The following is a 19,232-nucleotide window of genomic DNA, read 5'->3' on the forward strand; positions in this document are numbered from 1 at the left end:
AAAGTTAATCTCAGTGGAAGATTGTATTAGAAATATGAAAGGAGACCTTTGCGAAGGAATCCCCATCTTTGGCTTTCTGTTGTGGTTGGAAAAATCCAAATCGAGCAGCTGTGAATGTTACTTATGCTGGTGAAACGGTCTACCTTTCCTTCTTCTCATCTCCCTTCCTCCCCCAAGAGCAGTGGTTCTTTTTTTTTTGGTACGAGGGATCAAACTCGGGTCCTTGTGCTTGCAAGGCAGGCGGTGGAACCACTGAGCTAAATCCCCCGGCCCAGAGCAGTGGTTCTTAACTAAGGGTGGTATCAGTTCCTTGGGAGTCTTTTGGCAAGGTTTAGAGACATTTCTGGTTTTCACAACCAAGAGGTTGTACCAGTGGCATCCAGTGAGAATGCTGCTGACTATGTTATGTGTGCAAGACAGGCTTCCGGAACCAAGAATTATTTGGCCCAAAATGCCGATAATGCTGGGGGGGTGCTGTTTGGTGCATTGTGAGATGTTTAGCAGCATCCTTGGCCTCTACTCACTAGATGCAGTTTTATTCTCTTAACTCCCACCCTGCAAGTCATGACACCCAGAAACATCTCCAGACATTATCAGATCTTCTGCAAGGCAGAATCACCCTAGGTTGAGAATCAATGTCCTTAGAGATAACTACTACCTGAATTTCATTTTTGTAATTTCCTGTTGCTACATGCTTTTCCCCAAAGAGGATACATATTGCTTCACTTAGTTTTGAACTTTGTTAAAATGGAATAAAAATGTGTGTAGTCTTTTTTACTGAATGCTTTATTTTAATTAATTAATTAATTTATTTATTTATTTATGAGACAGAGTCTCACTGTGTACCTGGAACTCACTATGTAGCCCAGGCTGGTCTCGAACACAGTGATCCTCCTGCCTCAGCCTCCTGAGTGCTGGGATTACAGGTGTGCGTCACTATGCCCGGCTTGAACCAGTTATTTATTTGTTTAGTGCTGGGGCTTGAACCCAGGATCTCTTCATTGAACTGCACCTGCAGCCCATGTATGTATGTATATATGTATTTTTTTTTGTTTGTTTGTTTGTTTTGTTTTTTGGTACCAGGGATCGAACTCAGGGATCAAACCTTGTGCTAACAAGGCAAGTGGCAGAACCACTGAGCTAAATCCCTGGCCCTATATATATGTATTTTGAGAAAGTCTTGCTAAGTTGCCCATTTGCCTAGGCTAGGGTGGAATTTGTAATCCTCCTGCCTTGGCCTCCAAGAATGCTGAAATTATAGTCCTGTACCAGGTCTGGCTTGGACCCATTTATGTTCCAGAAGTTTATAATTTCCTTTTTGTTTTGTTTTGTTTTTTGGTGCCAGGGATCAAACTTAGGACCTTGTGCTTATGACACAGGGGGCAGCACCACTAAGCTAAATCTCTGGCTCTATAAAATCTCCTTTTGTTTTTCATGTTCCCCAATACCAGCATTAGATTTTTAAGGTTTTTGCAATTTTAAGGGCACAGATTGGTATTTTATAGTGACCTTAATTTTCTAAAATGTCTGGAAATCTTAAGCATGCCTTACAAAAGTCATGATGATTTGACATGTGCTCACCTCTTCAACCTCATTCATTTATCCACTAAACAAATAATGTCAGAGCACTTAGCATGTGCCAGCCACCATTCTCTGGCACTAAGGATCCATGATCATCAGAACCCAAATGGGGACAGATTTTCCTAGTCACCAAGTCAGTAAATGTGGTAATCATAGATTATGGTGAAAACTTGAAGGAAATTAATTGGATCATGAGAGGGACTGGAAATGATATCCTTGGTAAACAAATGAAATAAATTTAAAATTCTAAGAGACATTGAGAATTGTGGTAGAAAGTAACAGGAAGACCTTTACAAACGTGGGCGGAGAAGTCTTCCCAATGAGAGGTGAGACTTAGCCAGTGTATAAATTTTGTGAGGAAGATTCATTCCAGGCACAGGAAACAGTGGTGGAGGCAAGTGATGGGGGAGAATGTTGGCAAGGTATAGATGGGTTCTAGTATTCAGGTTCTAGCCAGTTCAGTTAGGATTTATTTAAAGACAGATTGCTGGGGATGGTGGCACACACCTATAAATCCCAGCACTGGAGAAGAGGGCTGAGGTGGAAGGGTGGCTGTGAGTTTGAGGCTAGCCTGTGTTACAAAGTGAGACCCTGTCTCAAAAAAACAAAACAAACAACCACCCCCCAATCCATTCAAGGAATTTTTTTTTTGAGACAGGTTCTCACTATGTAGTTGAGACTGACCTGGAACTCACTATGTAGCCCAGGCTGGTCTTGAACTCACAGCAATCCTCCTGCCTCAGCCTCCTGAGTGCTGGGATTACAAGCGTGTGTCATCATGCCCGGCCATTCAAGGATTTTAAGTGAAGTGTGATATTTGAATTATATTTCAACTACTATTTTTTTTTGAGACATGGTCTCCCTATGTAATTCAGTCTGGCCTTGAAATCAGCCTCCCAAGTGCTGGGATTACAAGCATATGCCACCATGTCTGGCTACACACACACACACACACACACACACACACACAAATATATTTTGGCACCGGGGATTGAACTTGGGCCCTTGCTCTTCTGAGGCAGGTGATGGAACCATTGAGCTAAATCCCTAGCATTTTTTGTTGTTGTTTTGAGGCAGGGTCTCCCTTCGTAGTTCAGAGTGGCCCTGAACTTACTATGTAGCTCAGGCTGGCCTCAAACTCACAGTGATCCTCCTGCCTCAACCTCCTGATTGCTGGGATTATAGTACGCCACCACACCCAGCTCTCTCTCTTTGGTTTTTTTTTTACCAGTTTGATTTTTTTTTTTTGTTTTTTGAGACAGGCTCTCACTATGTAGTTGAGACTTACCTGGAACCCACTATGTAGCCTAGGCTGGTCTCGAATTTACAGCGATCCTCCTGCCTCAGCCTCCCAAGTGCTGGGATTTCAGGCGTTCGTCACTATGCCCGGCTCCACTTTGATTTTTTTGTTACCAGGAATCAAACCCAGGACCTCTTGCTTGCTAGGCAGGTGCTGTGCTGCTGAGCTACATCCCCAGCCCTCAGCTCTATATTTTTTAATGGTTACTGTTTAAAGAGCCGGTGATGTGGCCCAGTGGTAGAGCACTTTCTTAGTATGCATAAGGGCCTGGGTTCAATTCTCAGTACCACCAATAAAGATCCCAAATCACCGTTCAGTTAGATTTTGTTGAACAAAACTTCTAAAGAAACTGTGGCTATAATGCTTAAAGGTCACCTTTTATTCCTCTCAGGTAAAAGAAGTCCATGGTATACAATGACAGTGTCATAATTTTTGGTGATTCAGGATTCTTTCTATCTTCCTGTTCTGTCATCCTCATCATGGAGAGGGCTTCCATGATCTACCTTGAGCTGCTGTAACCATGGCCAGATAAAGGACAGAGGAAAAGAACAGAGATAAGAGTTATACCTCCAGTCAAGTTCCTTCCTTAAGGATACAGCATTTCCATTTCTGTATTACTGGCCATAATTTGAGCACACGTAGTTGCTAAGTCCAGGAAGTTTATTGTTTTGGTTCTCTTGCCTCCCAGAAGAGAATCAGCTTCTACTTAGGATGACAGAAAGACTGGATATTTGATAGGCACCAGTTAGTACCTCCTGCAGCCCCTCTGGTTTTGATGCAAAGCATTTTTTTTTTTTTTAGTACCAGGGATCGAACTCGGGTCATTGGTCTTGCAAGGCAGGCACCAGAAGCACTGAGCTAAATCCCCGGCCCTGCAAAGCATTTTTTGTAGGGACAAGAGTACAAGCAAAGAAACAAGTTGGGAGACCTATAAAGGATGGTAGTATGGACTAGAAGGAGAGTTATAACAGTGAAGAGATTTTGGCAGATTGGAGGTACACTTCAGGGTAGAGTCCACACAACTTGCGGATAGATTGGAAGTGAGAAGTAAAGAAAAAAATTCAACAGCTATTTAGATGGTGGTGCCATTTATGAGATGGGAAACATTGGGGGAATTAGAAAGCTTCGTATGCGAGATGCCCACTAGATCTGTAAGAAAATCAGCGCAGACAGTTACATATGGAGCTCAGTTCACCACTTCTCCTGTGCAAAGTCCCCATTTACCTCCATGTCCTAGTCAAGTAAACCATTCCCCATTCCTCAAACATGCCATGTTCTCTCTTACCTCCATGTCTTTGCAAATACCACCCGGCCCTGGTTTTTCTCTTTCCCAAACTACTCATCTAGGTGTCAGCTCTAGTCTTAGTCTTCTCTGATTCTGGAAGCCTTCCTCCCAAGCTGGGAGTACCTCTGTGGAACCCTGGACCTTAACGTGTTAGCAGTCATGTTTAGCAGCCTGTTTGTATGCCTTGACTCTACCTGGCTACATCTTACCTTTAAATCTCAGAGTTCTCTGATATGGATCTTCCACTTTGTAGTCTCTCAAATGTTTGTTGAATAAAATTTTAGACATGTTCTCCCATGTTAGGAATTTATAATCTGCTGGCGAGTATCACATGCCTGTAATCCTAGCACTCTGGCTGAGGTAGGAGAATCACGACTTTGAGGATAGTCTAGACAACAGAGTGAGTTCCAAGCAAAACTGAATCACATAGTGAGACCCTTTGGCAAGCAAACTACGTATAAGCTGATTAGAAGAGCAAGATTTTAGTGTATGAAAGGAAATGAGCAGTATAAAATTTAATTAATGTCTCTAGGCACTTTTACTTTGGATAAGAGTGTCTTGTGACATTAATTAAATTAGATCATAAGTGGCAAATTTAAGAAAGGGGAAGTGAAGTCATGTGTGATGGGTCATGCCTCTAATTCCAGCTACTCAGGAGGCTGAGGTAGGTGGATCACAAGTTTGAGACCAGCCGAAACAACTTTGTGAGGCCATCCCTCTAAACATAGAGGGATGGATGGATAAATGGATAAATAAAAAGATAGGCAAACAGATAGGACTGGGGATGTAGCAAAATGCTTGCCTAGAATTGTTAGAGGCCCTGGATTCAATCTCTATCACTATAGGAAAAAAGAGAATAGTGATTTTTGCACCTTATTATTATTATTATTTGGTACCAGGGATTGAACTCAGGACCTTGTGCTTATGAATCAGGTGGTAGCACCACTGAGCTATATCCTGGGCCATGCACCTTACTATTTTTATTTTTATTTTTTGGTGCCAGGGATCGAACTCAGGCCCTTATGCTTGCAAGGCAGGTGGCAGAACCACTGAGCCAAATCCCTGGTCTGCACCTTATTTTTATGTAGAAAAAATAAGGTGAATTGATGCCTAAAGGGAGGGATAGATGGAAAGATAAAGTGATAAACCAAATATCATGTTAAAAAAATTTTTAAAAAATGTCATGTTAAGTGTAGGATCTGGCTGTAGGTGTTTACTTTGTATTTTTTCAAATTTTAAACATGTTTGAAATTTTTTATAATAAAAAAGTATTTGGACTGGGAATTTAGTTGTGCTACCTGCCTCACAAGTGGAAGGACCCAGATTCAATCCTGATACCAAAAAATAAAAATAAATAAGTAAGTAAATAAATAAAGTATTCTAAACTGGGTGTGGTAGCATGTGTCTATAATCCTAGCACTTTCGAAAGCTCAGTTAGAAGGATTATGAATTCAAGCCTATCCTGGGTAATTTAGTGATTTATTGAGACTTTGTCTCAATGGTGTGGGGGGCAGGGTTTTAGCTATAGCTCTGTGTAAATTTAGTCCTTAGTACCATAATAATTATTTAATTCAAAGAGTTAATTAAAAGCAGCCTAATTTCTGTATTAAGAATGCCAGCATTATATGTACTGTAGAAATAGCTAGACATGTATATACAAATATTAAAATATAGAAGACATTCAAACCAGAATTAACTCCAATTTTCACAGTACCTTTGAAAAATATTCAAATAAAGAATTTGATAGAAAAAAAAAGAAAGGCAAAACAGTATACTTAAAAAATGAGGAAACTGGGCTGGGTGTGTTGGCACAAGCCTGTAATCCTAGCACTCCTCCTTTTCCTACATGCAGGGCAAGCCTTCTAGTATAAAAGTGTATGTGTGTATATATATATATATTTTTTGCATGTTAATTCCATTCATGAATAGATGGGATTATTTTTAAATTTTATTATATTTTTTGAATCTTAATTTTTTTTGGTACTGAGGATCGAACTTAGGACCTTGTGCTTTTCAGACAGGCTCAGTGCCACTGAGGTAAATCCCTAGCTCACATTTTAATTTTTTTGTTAGTACATATTTGTCATCCGTATTGATCACATTCATCATAGGGAATTTATACCTGTATATAATACAGTATTATATCTTGATTCTTCTTTTTTTCCCATTTCCCTTCCCCCTTTAACTTTTCTTCCTTTCCCTCTTTACAAAAGCTCTGTTTCCAAATTTTTTCTTCTCCTTTTCCTTTCTGTCCATGCACTCTCCCAAACCTGCTTTTGAGCTATATCCTTATCCTGGTAGAGAGTTTCTTTTGGAGTGATGGAAATGCTCTAATGTTAGGTAGTGGTAATAGTTGCATAATGTTGTGAATATACTAAAATCTACTAAATCGTAGACTTTATTTTTGAGATATTTATTTATTTTGGTACCAGGGATTGAACTTGGGACCTTGCACTTGTGAGGCAGGCAGCTGAACCACAGAGCTAAATCCCTGGCCTTTAGACTTTTTTTTTTAGTGATATGGGGGATTGAACCCAGGACCTTGCAAGCACTGTACTACTGAGCTATATCCCCAGCCCTTTTTACTTTTTATTTTGAGACACTGTCTCATCACGTTGCTCTAGCTGGCCTCGAAGTTGAGATTGTCCTGTCCCCACTAGCAGGAAAGTCCTTACCGGATATTTCGTCTTGATCTTGGACTTCTTAGCCTCCAGAAATGTGAGAAATATCTTTGTTTTCTTCAGAAATTACCTAGTTTCAGATATTTAGTTATAGCAACAGAAAATTAACTAAGACACAGGCATAACTAAAAACATAATTTATTATATTTATATACATATACATATATATATGTGTACATATATATATGTGTATATATATATATATATATAGAGAGAGAGAGAGAGAGAGAGAGGGAGAGAGAGAGAGAGAGAGAGAGAGAAGAGAGACTTTGTAAGTATGGAGTGTATGAACAAGGACCAGAAAATTATTTTTTATTGTTTTGTCTTTTGTGATGCTGGGGATCAAACCCAGGGCCTCATGCGTGCTAGGCAAATGGTCTAACACTGAGCTACATCTCCAGCCCTGGAAAAGTATCTTTTAAATTAATTTAATAAATCAGTTTCATACATAAAACACATTCATGCACACAGTAAAAACTATTCTGTTTGTATAGTCTAATGAATTTTGATAAATGCCTATGTATATACTGTTGTGGTCAAGTTTATCACCCTTACGAAGTCCCCTCATGCTTCTTTACAGTCTCTTCTACATACAAAGGCCAACACTGATCTCTTCTACCTATAGAATAATTTTGCATAAAAATTAACAATATGAAATTGGAAGTAAAGGGCTAAAGGTGTAGGGAAAGTGGGAAGGGTAGGGAAAAGGGAATAAGGGAAAAGGAAAAAAATATGAGAAAATGAATAAATGGAAATAAAGTGTTTGTAAATGGGGAGGGGAGGAGGGGTGAACGGAGGGCAAGGACAAGGGGAAAAAATGAGAACCAAGACCTGTCATGTAAAGGTACAAGATCCTATTAATGAATATAACTGTACCGTATACCTAAATGTACCAATAAACTCAATAAAAAGAAAAAAAAGAGAATGTCTTATTTGTTTGTTTTTTAATTTTTCTTTGGTACCGGAGATTGAACTCGGGTCTTTGCACTTGCAAGAATATCTTTTAAAAACGTTAAGTGTAGCCTGACATTACTTGAGATATGTCAAATTTAAGAGTTAAAAAAAAAGCAAAATCAACAGCCAATACTCAGAGATGAGTGAACATTTTGAGAAGTGTGTTTTTTCCCAGTCTTTGTCTGTGTATTGGCATAGGAAGGGGATTAATGAGTCCCTGTTATGCTCCAGAGATTATAGAAAGCCTGGAGTGGTCTTTAAGAAGCTACTGTCTTTAAGTAGGAGGTTTCTAATTACCTAAAGATTGTGAGAGATTTTTCATTCTGCTTTCCTGTCAAACCCCAGAGCCTTGCAGGGCCGGGGATTTAGCTCAGTGGTTCTGCTCCCTGCCTCGCAAGCGCAAGAACCCGGGTTCGATGCCCAGTACCAAAAAAAAAAAAAAAAAAAAAGAATTGAAAGCCCCAGAGTCTTGCAGAGGCGAGAAGAGCTGAATAAAGGACTCTGGTAAAGCCCTCGGGGCAGAGTATCACTTACGCTTTTCTTTGAAACAGGCTGGGTATACAAGAAATACTATGTGAATTGTAATGTATTAGACTGGCACCTCGGCATCTGGCATGTTTTGTTCAGTCTGTTTCTATAATGAGGTTTCTATGACTTTCCCAGGTGAATTCCCTGTCCTCACTGTCCCTTCTGCTGATTGGGGGGCACTGGATATTGAACCCAGGACCTTCATTTGAAGCTACCTCTCCAACTATTTGTAATTTTTTTTTTTTTTTTAATTTTGAGAGAGGTTTTGTCTTTTTTTTTTTTTTTTTTGGGGAGGGTTTTGTTTTTTTTTTTTTTTTTTGTACCAGGGATTGGACTTGGGACCTTACACTTGTGAGGTAGGCAGTGGTACCACTGAGCTAAATGCCAGGCACTGGGAGAGGTTTTGTTGTTACCCAGGCTGAGCTTGAACTTGTGTTTCTCCTGAATGCGTACTTGATTGCTTTTCTCTCTGGCGCGTTTTCTTCCTCTCTCTCCTTCCCTTCCCCCCCTTTCCCTCCCTTTCTTTTTTTTTCTCTCCCTCCTCCTCTTTCCCTCTTCCTCTTCTTCCTCCTCCTCTTCCCCTCCCCTTCCTCTTCCTCCTTTTTGTTTTATGAGATAGCATCTCACTATGTAGTTCAGGCTGGCCTTGAACTCACTGTGTAGCCCAGGCTGGCCTCGATCTTGTGGCTATCCTCCTGCCTCAGCCTCCCAGATTCTGGGGTTATACATGTGTGTCACTATGCCCATCAGTGTGTCGCGTTTCTTGTGTGAATCTTTATGGAACATTTTTATGTGTCACAATATTTTGCATATTCTTATCCTGTGCTGTACGATCCAGGAGGGCAGGGATCATATCTGTGTCACATGGCTCAGAGTAGGAGCTCAGTAACTACTTCAGTGAAAAAAATTAATGCGCAGAAGAAACTTGCTGTTAGAAGTGCTGCATCACAATTAAAAGAATTCTTCCATGATTGCGGTGGAGAACCATTTTTGTTAAGCAGGTGGCAGAACCATTGAGCTAAATCCCCAGGCCAGAACCATTTTAAAGTTATAGTTCAATATGTTAAATATATTTATGCTGCTGTGAAATTGATCTTTAGAACTTTTTACCTTGCAGAACTGACATTCTACGTCCTTGCTTTTTAATGCAATTATGTTTTTGTTTCAGGTGGTGTTCCGTTCTACATCGGCTATGGTTTACATATTTATTCAGATGAGCTGTGAAATGTGGGATTTTGATATTTATGGTACTGTTCCCTAAGTGCTGATTGTAACTGCCACTGGGGAGAATTTTCTGGTTTTTCCCAAGTTGGTATCATTTTACAGTAAGCTCTTGACATTCTCTAAAGATATGTCCTGGTGCTAAGATAGACTCTGTCTTGGAGTATAGTCTCTATATACTCTGTGTGTGAGTGTGTGTGTGTGTGTGTGTGTGTGTGTGTGCAGAGATACATAAAAAGAGAAAAGCGGGGGGGGGGAGAAAGGGGAGCAAGAGGGAGGGAGGGAGGGATTATGAGGGAATGGGAATTCCAGGAAATGCAATGAAGTGTTAATGAAAAACCTGAATTCTCAGATCTTTATTCTCTGAGTATAGATTGAAAAGTTAGAGTGACCATAGAAACACTTTCCTTGATATCTTTTCTTTTTCTCTCACAGAAATAACTTTCATTATATTAGAATTATGACATAATTTGGAGAGAACAATAAAACTGTTATGAGATACAGATACTATGCCTGTCACACCAGTCTCATGGTACAAACAGTTTAGATGTGTGTTTAGCACAATTATAAATTAATTTTTGCTTTGACTCAGCAAGATCTCTTGTGGAGAACAGGAACTGCAAATGATAATTCATGAGAGCCCAGCATCTACCAAATCATCTTCTGATAAATTTTAAGCATTGTAATAAGAATAATCATATTTGGAGGTTAGATTGTTGTCTCATTTTGAAGGTACAGTACATTTCAGTCATCTAGACAAATATTAAATGTGACTTGCTAGAAAGTCTAGGAGGAAACTACTTGGTACCATTGGGCTTTTGTGATCATGTTTTAAGAGAGAGAGCAGAACCCACCACTTTGTTCCCATTTGCTGCTCTATTTAGAAAGGAAATCGCAAAAAATAAAGTTACTCTTTTCTCCTTCATTGTTTCTTTTCAGGGGATCTGTATTTTGAGAAAGCTGTGAATGGTTTCCTTGCTGATCTGTTTACCAAGTGGAAGGTATGTTTCTTCTCACATACTAAATCTCATTTGCATAAACATTACTGAATGCAGATGTCTACTTATTTATTCTTTTTTTTTAATTTTTGAGATAGAGTCTCACTTTGTAGTTCAGGCTGGCTTTGAACTTGTTATGTAGCCCAGGCAGACCTCCAATTAATGGCAGTCTTCTTGTGTCAGCTTTCTGAGTGCTGGGATGTGCATTGCCACACCCAGCCTGCAGATTTTTAATTTTTTTTTTTTTTTGCGACAGGGTCTCACTGTGTAGTTGAGAATGACCTGGAACTCACTGTGCAGCCCAGGCTGGCCTCGAACTCACAGTGATCCCCCTGCCTCAGCCTCCCGAGTGCTGCGATTACAGGAGTGCGCCACCACGCCCGGCTTTAGATCTGTAAAATTTAAGTGTTTCTGTTGATCAAATTACGAGGAAGGTGGCAGTGGCACCACTGAGCTAATATGCAAAATCTTTAGAGATGAAAGAGATTTGTGGTTGCCAGAGACGAAGGGTGGAGAGTGACTATTTACTCAATATAGAATTTCCTTTGGGGTGATGAAAATATTCTGGAACTAAATAGCGGAGATGGCTGTAGAACATTTTGAATGTACTAAATGTCACTATTGGTAACTATGTTGCATTTTGGGGGCCACAATTAACATAAATGATTTCAGTTACCTGACCTTGATTTCATAGGTAAATGTCATTCTAATCAAAAAGTATTTGAGGTTACAACAGACTGGATTTAAAATTATGGCTGTGTAGCTAGGCGTGGTGGTACACGCCTGTAATCCCAGCACTTGGGAGGCTGAGGCAGGAGGATCTCTGTGAGTATGAAACCAGCCTGCTACTAGTGAATTTCAGCTCAGTCTCAAATACATAGTGAGACCCTGTCCCAAAAAACCAAAAGAAAAAAAAAAAAGAAAGAAAAATAAATTGGCTGTGCTCCAGTTAGGTTTTGTTTTTTGAGACAGGGTCTTGTTGTATGTTCTTAAACCTGCAGTGATCCTCCTGCCTTAGCGTCTTCCTGACTGCTAGCATTACAGGTGCGCACCACCACATCCAGCTACAGTTAGTCTTGTTTGCTTATTTATTTTTGTGTGGTACCGGGGATCGAACTCGGATCCTTGCGCTTGCGAGGCAGGCAGCAGAACTGCTGAGCTAAATCCCTGGCCTATTTATTTATATACTTGGGATTAAACCTAGGCCTTTGAAGTGAATTACATCTCTAGCCTTTTTTATTTTTTTATTTTGAGACAAAGCCTCTTTAAGTTCCCTTTGATGTTGGAGAAATATTCATTGTCTCTGAGCCTCAGTTTGTTTTTCCATAGAATAGAGATAATGCCTCTATCTCTTCTATCATGTATGAGTTGAGCAACTTCTCCCCTCACTGCCCCATTTTGATACATTTTTCTTCTGTGTATCGCTTATACCAAAATTGGGTAATTATGCTGTATTTAGAGAATTTGCAGTCCAGTAAATTAGTTGGTAGTTAATGAAGATCTGCTCTTTCTTAGCACTGTGGTCTTGGTACTGTGGTTTATATTTGGAAATTTCTGTTTGCTTGAGGTGTATCCACGAAAGAATATAAGGTGACATATAGTACATTAGGTTTTATGTCTTCTGTGGTGAGTGCCGAGTTGTGTAGTTAGTGTGGTTGGTATAGAGGTGGGTTTGGGCCCAGGAGGAGCTGAAACTGAGCTTACCGGCTCACTGGAGCAAGCCACATTCATGTCCTTCTGTAAATGCCCTGCTTCCAGGATATTGATTTCTGGACTCCATGGGAGTGTTTATTTTCCTCACCCCCTCCAAAAGGTAATTCGTGACTTTGGCTTATACCACTACATCTCCAGCAGCCCCAATCCTCATTCCGTGATGATGTTAGTAAGGTGTAGGAGAATCATTTCTTTTTTAAAATTTTAGTGTAAATATTAATGAAGGAATATAAAAAGTTATATGAAAAAATAATTTTTCATAACAGAAATAGAGAATAACAATAGTAAATATACTGTGTATCATGATCTTAAAAAAGAATATATTTTCAATTGTTAGTCTGTCTCGCAACTCTCTTAAATCCATCAGTGTGGGTGTTAGTTACTCTTTTTCTTTAAACTGCCATTCTGAAGCAGTTAAAAAGTGCTATAGAACAGATACAGAAATCATAAGCCTCCGACAGTGGGCTGATCAGATTTATGAGAAATCAAGAACTAGGAGACAGGGACCCTTACTTACTGGTTATTTGCAGTTTCTAAGCACTTTGCACATTCCTGGATCTTTAGGTAGCTTTCTCGGGGTCATGTAGTAAGTTTCAGAGCCAGGTCTTCTGACTGTCAGCAATGCTCTGTCCTTGTACTGTGCTTCCTGCAATCACATGTTTTTATCCAATACTGTGCACGGCCACTGAGCGTCCTAGAATTGACTATTAATGTCCACTGGACTACTGCTTCATAATCGAGTAAATGAAATCAACTTGAGCCATCTTTTTCTCTACTCATGCCTAGGAGAAGAATTGTAGTCATGAAGTGACAGTTGTCCTGTTTTCTAGAACTTTCTATGATGCAAAATCTATTGGTGAGTAATTTTCTTTCTCCTGCAGTTTTTTAAGAGACAGGGTCTCACTGTTTTGTCCAGGCTGGCCCCTAACTTCTGGGTTCAAGCAATCCTTCTATCTCAGCTTCTCTAATATCTGGAAGTATAGGTGTGCAACAGTCATACATGGCTTCTTATAGTTATATTTTGTTTGGTTTTTGATACTGGGGATCGAACTTGGGACCTTATACTTGCAAGGCAGGTGGTGAAACCACTGAGCTAATCCCTGGCCCCTACAGTTATATTTCTTTTCTTTTTTTTTTTTTTTGAGACAGGGTCTCACTATGTAGTTGAGACTGACCTGAACTCACTATGTAGCCCAGGCTGGTCTCAAACTCACAGCGATCCTCCTGCCTCAGCCTCCTGAGAGCTGGGATTACAGGCGTGTGCCACCATGCCAGGCCCTACAGTTATATTTCATTAAGTGACCTCCATTTCCTTCCCCAGCTATTTCTTTTCCCCTTCTTTCCCTTCAAACTGTTCGTTTTCCCACCTTTCTTATGGAGACAGGGTATTATAGAAAGTAGCATGATCTATTAGAGGTTGTTGGCCAGAGATGTAGCTCAGTGGCACCACACCTGCCTGGCAAGTGTAAGGTCCTGAGTTTGAGCCTTGTACCAGGGGGAAAAAAAGTAGAGGTTGTAAGAGGTCTGTCGGCTGTGATCCTTCTAAAACCAACTTAATAGATAAACAATTATCTTTATTTTTTGTGATGCTGTTCTTCAGTTCAGAAGAGGTAGTCATCAAGACTACATTTCTTTTTTCTATCTGTTCTATTATATTTTTTGTTTTTGCATAGGGATAAAATGTTATGATATTTCTAATTTACTTTAAAATAAAACAGCCAAAAAACAGATTAAATGCAGCAATATAATAACTACAAAATACAAATCCAGGTGTCAGATATAAAAGAACATATTATTTATTCATTCTTCTTCATAATGAATTACACTATACTTTATATACATTTCTTTTTTCTATCTGATCTATGTACCTCTTTTTTTCTATTACAGATGAATTTCCTGAGATAAACCGAGCCTCAATTCGACAGGATCACAAAGGGCAATTCTATGAAGACTTTTACAAGTATGTTTGGGTGCCTCACTGTATCTTTCATTTACTTATAATTACAGGGCCAAGGATTTAGCTCAGTGGTTCTGCCACCTGCCTCACAAGCGCAAGGACCCGAGTTGGATCCCCAGAACCCACAAAAAAAAAAAAAAATTATTAAACTTGTCATTTACTTATAAAGTCATTCCTTTCCTAGTTTAACCCTCCCCCTCCAAAAGAAAACCTCAAAAACTGAAACTTTTAATTTTGGAATAATTTAGTTGCAGATGGCAGATAGTATAGGATAGAGACTTCCTATATACCTTTACATAGTTTCATCTGATATTAACATTTCATAACCAAGTTACATTTGCCAAAACTAGGCTATTCGCATTGGAACATCACTATTAACAAACTTCAGTCTTTTTGTGATTTCACCAGTTTTTCCACTTAGGTACTTTTTTTTGTTCTAGGATCCAATCCAGGACCATTGTATTTAAACCTTCCAATTTTTATTGCAATTTTTTTTGTTGTAAAAAAAATTCATTAAAAAAATTCCTAACACTGGGAATCCCGTAGTCCTCTTTTTTTGAGATTTTGTAAGGGACCTGCTGCTGAGTGTCTGTTTTATGGTGATACTTCTTTCAGAGTGGTGGTGCAGAATGAGCGAAGGGAAGAGTGGACTTCACTCCTCGTGACCATTAAAAAGCTCTTCATCCAGTATCCAGTGTTGGTGCGACTGGAACAGGCAGGTACTGCATCTCTGTAATTGAAGGTATGGCTGGGAAAGGAGGTACAGGATAGAGGCTGGAGTGAGAGGAGAGATTCATGCTTAACCATTTGTAGTTTTCTGCTTCTGGTTGGGTTTCTTTCTGTTTTTGTTTGTTTATTTTGTGTTTTTATTTATTTATTTCTTTGGTACTGGGGATCAAACTCAGGACCTTGCGCTTGTGAGACAGGTGGTGGAACCACTGAGCTAAATTGGTTTTTGTTTTTTGAGACAGGTTCTCACTATGTAGTTGAGACTGACCTGGAACTCACTATGTAGCCCAGGCTGGTCTCGAACTCACAGCAATCCTCCTGCCTCAGCCTCTCAGGTTCTGGGATTACAGGCGTGTGCCACCACTCCCGGCTTTAAATTGTTTTTTGTCTCACTATGTAGTTCAAGCTGGCCTTGATCTCATTTTATAGCCCAGATTGGCCTCAAATTTGCAGCAATCCTCCTGCTTCAGTTTCCCAAGTGGGAGAATACAGTCATGTGCCATCATGCCTGGTTTGAGTTTCTTGTTTCCATGCAATCTGTTTGTTCATTATGGATACAATAAGCTTGATAATGTATCTAACAGGGTGTGTATGTTGAGGGTTCTTTGTGAAACCAGATATTTTCTGCCTTATATATATATTTTGTTGTTGTTTTGTTTTTTGAGACAGGGTCGTGCTTTGTAGTGTGGGCTGGCTTTGAACTCACTATGCAGCCCAAGCTGGGCCCAAACTTGAGGCCATCCTCCTGCTTCCTCCTCTGGAGTGCAGGAATTACAAACATGCGCCACTATACCCAGATAATTTTTGCTGTTGTTGTTGCTGTACTTTGTTTTTAAGAGTTCATCTTTCATGAGATGTTTTCCTTCCCTTGTATCTTTTACTTCAGAGGGCTTTCCTCAAGGAAACAATTCTACCTCAGCACAAGGAAACTACCTAGAGGCCATCAATTTGTCATTCAATGGTGAGTAATGATGCCAGTGTGGTGAGCTGGCATCTTGTTTACCACCTAGCCATGGACTTCTCTATACTGATGCCCAAGAACCCAGACCTAGTTGATGATGTTCCTGCCTGCCTTTTCCTCAGATTCAAAGTAACTTCTGGTTCAGTGGCCTTAATAAGCCGCATTTAGCTCTAGGGTCCTCTGCTGGAAAATTAACTTGGTGTTCTCATATGTTTCTCATGATAAAGAGCTGGAGGGAATCTCACTTGGTACAAACTGTTCTTCTTTTCAACCTTACCCCTGAACTGCTGCTACGTAATTAAATAATAGCAACAACAACAAATTACTTTTAAAAATTACAAAAGTAACTCATGTTCCTCGAATTCAAATATAGAAAGTAATATGGGACTGGGGATGTAGCTCAGTGGTGCTGCTGCTTCCTGGCAAGCACAAGGTCCTGAGTTTGATACCCGATTACCCCTCCAAAAAGGGACCTCCATCCACGAGTCCTCTTGTAGGAGGATCCATTGTTAACAGAGTTATTTAGCTTCTTTTGTTTTTGTTTTTTGAGACAGGGTCTCACTATGTAGTGAGACTGACCTGGAACTCACTGTGTAGCCCAGGCTGGTCTTGAACTCACAGCGATCCTCCTGCCTCAGCCTCCTGAGTGCTGGGATTACAGGTGTGCGCCACCACACCCGGCCCAGCTTCTTAATGTTTACTATTCCCATTATGTAATAGCTGGGATACTTTATTTGTCAGTAACAGAAAACTACTGAGTTAATTTAAACAAAAAAGGAAATTTATTGTTAAGGATCTAGGGGCTTAGTAGGGCAGCTAGGAGAAGCCCAAATGTCTTGTTGGAGAAGGTGGGAACCCCAGTGTCTCTGACAAACATAGTAGTGCAAATTATTGGAGCCACATTCAGCTCCCCAGCAGCCCTATCTGTGCTCTTTGTTTAGAATTCCACTTTCCAATAGAATCTGATGGGCCCAGCTCCAGGTTTGTGTCAGCCCAGCCCTAGCCAGTGGTGGAAGTGATGATGTGTCTTTACTTCATTTCCATGTATCATTTTCCCATGCATCTATACCCAGGGACTGGGGAATTCTAGAGCATTGTATGTTTTATTAGGAGTTCTTTTTGTTGTGTTTGAATGTTACTGATTTTCCATAGTACAAATTGTGGAAGCCAGAAATAACTTACTAACTTGGCAAAGTAGTCCTGTATTTCTGGTGCATTCTCTTAAATGTTGTCTTAAATTAATATTTGATTCTTAGAAGTTTCAATACACTCATTGGTGAATGATTTAAATTTACTTATTTTTAATTTTTAATTTTTTTTTAGTACTGGGGATCAAACTCGGTCCTTGTGCTTGTGAGGCAGGCGGCGGAACCACTGTACTAAATCCCTAGCCCTGATTTAAATTTATGGCATTAAATTTGAGTAAGGCTGTACAAGGCAAGTATAAGGCATCAGTCAGTGAGGGAACTTGATAACGGTGACAGTGACTCAGTCCTATGTTGAAGCACTTGTTAATGTAGAAAAGGAAAGATGGATGTAAACACCAACAGCTAGAATTGGGAAAGTATGGCAGTTGCTATGATCAAAATACTCTGAAAGCACAGATATAGTTATCAGTAGCTGGTTTCTGAAAAGCTGTCGTGTCATGATGGAGGAATTTTTGTTTTGTTTTAAGTGTTTGACAAGCACTACATCAACCGCAACTTTGACCGAACTGGGCAGATGTCTGTGGTGATCACACCTGGGGTGGGTGTCTTTGAAGTGGACCGCTTACTCATGATACTGACCAAGCAGCGGATGATAGATAATGGTAACACTCCCTGGGTTTGTGCTTCGTGTCTGTGTGTTCATGGCCTTACTTACCCTGAGAACTCTGAGATTCCCTGATTTCTTAGAGGAGGACCTCCACCAAGCTCCTCTGTGCGTCAGGAGAGCTGGGGATGTCCATAGAAGTTGAGTAACCAAAAGAGTTCCACTGTTGCATCATTTTTGAAAAATGCTGGGCTAGCCACAGTTAAGCATGTTCTATAGTTGCAGGTTTTCCTCAGTTTTTAACATGGTAATGTATCATCTTTATCCCTAAAGTATCTGGTGTTTTGCAGTTCCAAGCATTTTTGGCACTAGAGACCCTTGTCTGGGGGCACTGTTTCAAGGGACTAGTTAGTATACCATCAGCCCATCTTGGGGAACATCATCGGCCCATCTAGCCTAACCCTTCCTCTGCGATGTACCGTGCTTCTTCCGCTTGGCCTCATGTATCTGCCCCCGCCCCCACCCCTTTTATGTGTGTTTCACCAGCACTGTTGGGTTGGGAAAGTAAATCCTGATGGCCAATAAGATAGTCCTGTCAAGTGATTTGCATTATTTTCTGTTTTACTGAGATTATAAGGTTCCTTTTACTTCTTGGCCTTGAAACCTGAATAGTGGAACCCTGGTTGTCTTTTTTTTCACAAATCATGACCTGCAGGGTACTCAAAGGCTTAACTGCCAAACACCAAATAGTGGCAGACATGGTGGGATTCAATAAGAAGAAAATAAACAGAATGCATCTGTTTACTTCCTTGCTGTGTGGGCAACACTGTAAAGTCATAAGTTGTAGGATACTAATTTGGCTTTGCCGCATACCATGTTAAATCATACCATTAATGGACTGAGGTGCTCATGTTTGCTGCTTCCCTGACAACTCTTTTTTTGTGTTTTCTGTTTAGGAATTGGTGTGGACTTGGTGTGCATGGGAGAGCAACCACTACATGCTGTTCCACTGTTCAAGGTAATTAGATTTTGGATTTGCTTCCTAAAGGCGTGTTGGAGAATAATTAAACTCAAAATAAATGGGAGCGGTTCCACACCCTACTTTGCTTTCTACCTTATCTGTGTTGGCTTTTTCCCTTGCAGCTGCACAATCGGAATGCTCCTCGGGATTCTCGCCTGGGTGATGACTATAATATTCCTCACTGGATAAACCACAGGTGGGTGATTTTGTGCATTAGTAGGTAGTAAGGGTTTCAAAGGGCTTCCTTGCTATTTTTCTTTTAAATCTTCTAACCCTGGGTTTGATCCTCAGCAGCACAAAAGAGACTATGGAAGCTGATGTTCTAACATTTGCTTAAAGCTCCTTCTCATGCAAAGCAAGCTAGGTGTGGTGGCAGCACTCTGTAGCCCTGGCGCTGTGAGAGGCTGAGGCAGGATTGCAAGTTCAACTTCAGCTTGGGATACTCAGCCAGGTCTTGTCTCAAATTGAAAAATAAAAACTGACTTGGGATAGAGCTCAGGGCAAAGGCCCCCCTCGGTTCAAAAAAAGGCAGTAATGTAGGAATTATCAAT

General features: G+C 40.2%; 1 protein-coding gene across 13 annotated transcripts in view; it reads left to right on the top strand.

Moving 5' to 3' along the window:
- Positions 1-19,232, top strand: part of Depdc5 (DEP domain containing 5, GATOR1 subcomplex subunit) — a 135,039-nt gene that overhangs the window by 14,756 nt on the left and 101,051 nt on the right. For 12 of the 13 annotated variants that reach the window (XM_010603855.2, XM_010603858.2, XM_010603857.2 and 9 more), the window contains exons 9-17: positions 9,498-9,576; positions 10,490-10,551; positions 13,048-13,117; positions 14,149-14,221; positions 14,834-14,937; positions 15,834-15,908; positions 17,584-17,718; positions 18,617-18,678; positions 18,804-18,877. In XM_010603855.2, coding sequence (XP_010602157.1) covers positions 9,498-9,576; positions 10,490-10,551; positions 13,048-13,117; positions 14,149-14,221; positions 14,834-14,937; positions 15,834-15,908; positions 17,584-17,718; positions 18,617-18,678; positions 18,804-18,877 — 734 coding nt within the window. The remainder of the gene's footprint in view (positions 1-9,497; positions 9,577-10,489; positions 10,552-13,047; positions 13,118-14,148; positions 14,222-14,833; positions 14,938-15,833; positions 15,909-17,583; positions 17,719-18,616; positions 18,679-18,803; positions 18,878-19,232) is intronic. The other variant, XM_010603860.2, reaches the window with a different exon arrangement.

The sequence above is a fragment of the Fukomys damarensis genome, unplaced genomic scaffold (assembly GCF_012274545.1).
Source record: "Fukomys damarensis isolate Sample0158 unplaced genomic scaffold, DMR_v1.0_HiC HiC_scaffold_12, whole genome shotgun sequence".
Classification (NCBI taxonomy): domain Eukaryota; kingdom Metazoa; phylum Chordata; class Mammalia; order Rodentia; family Bathyergidae; genus Fukomys; species Fukomys damarensis.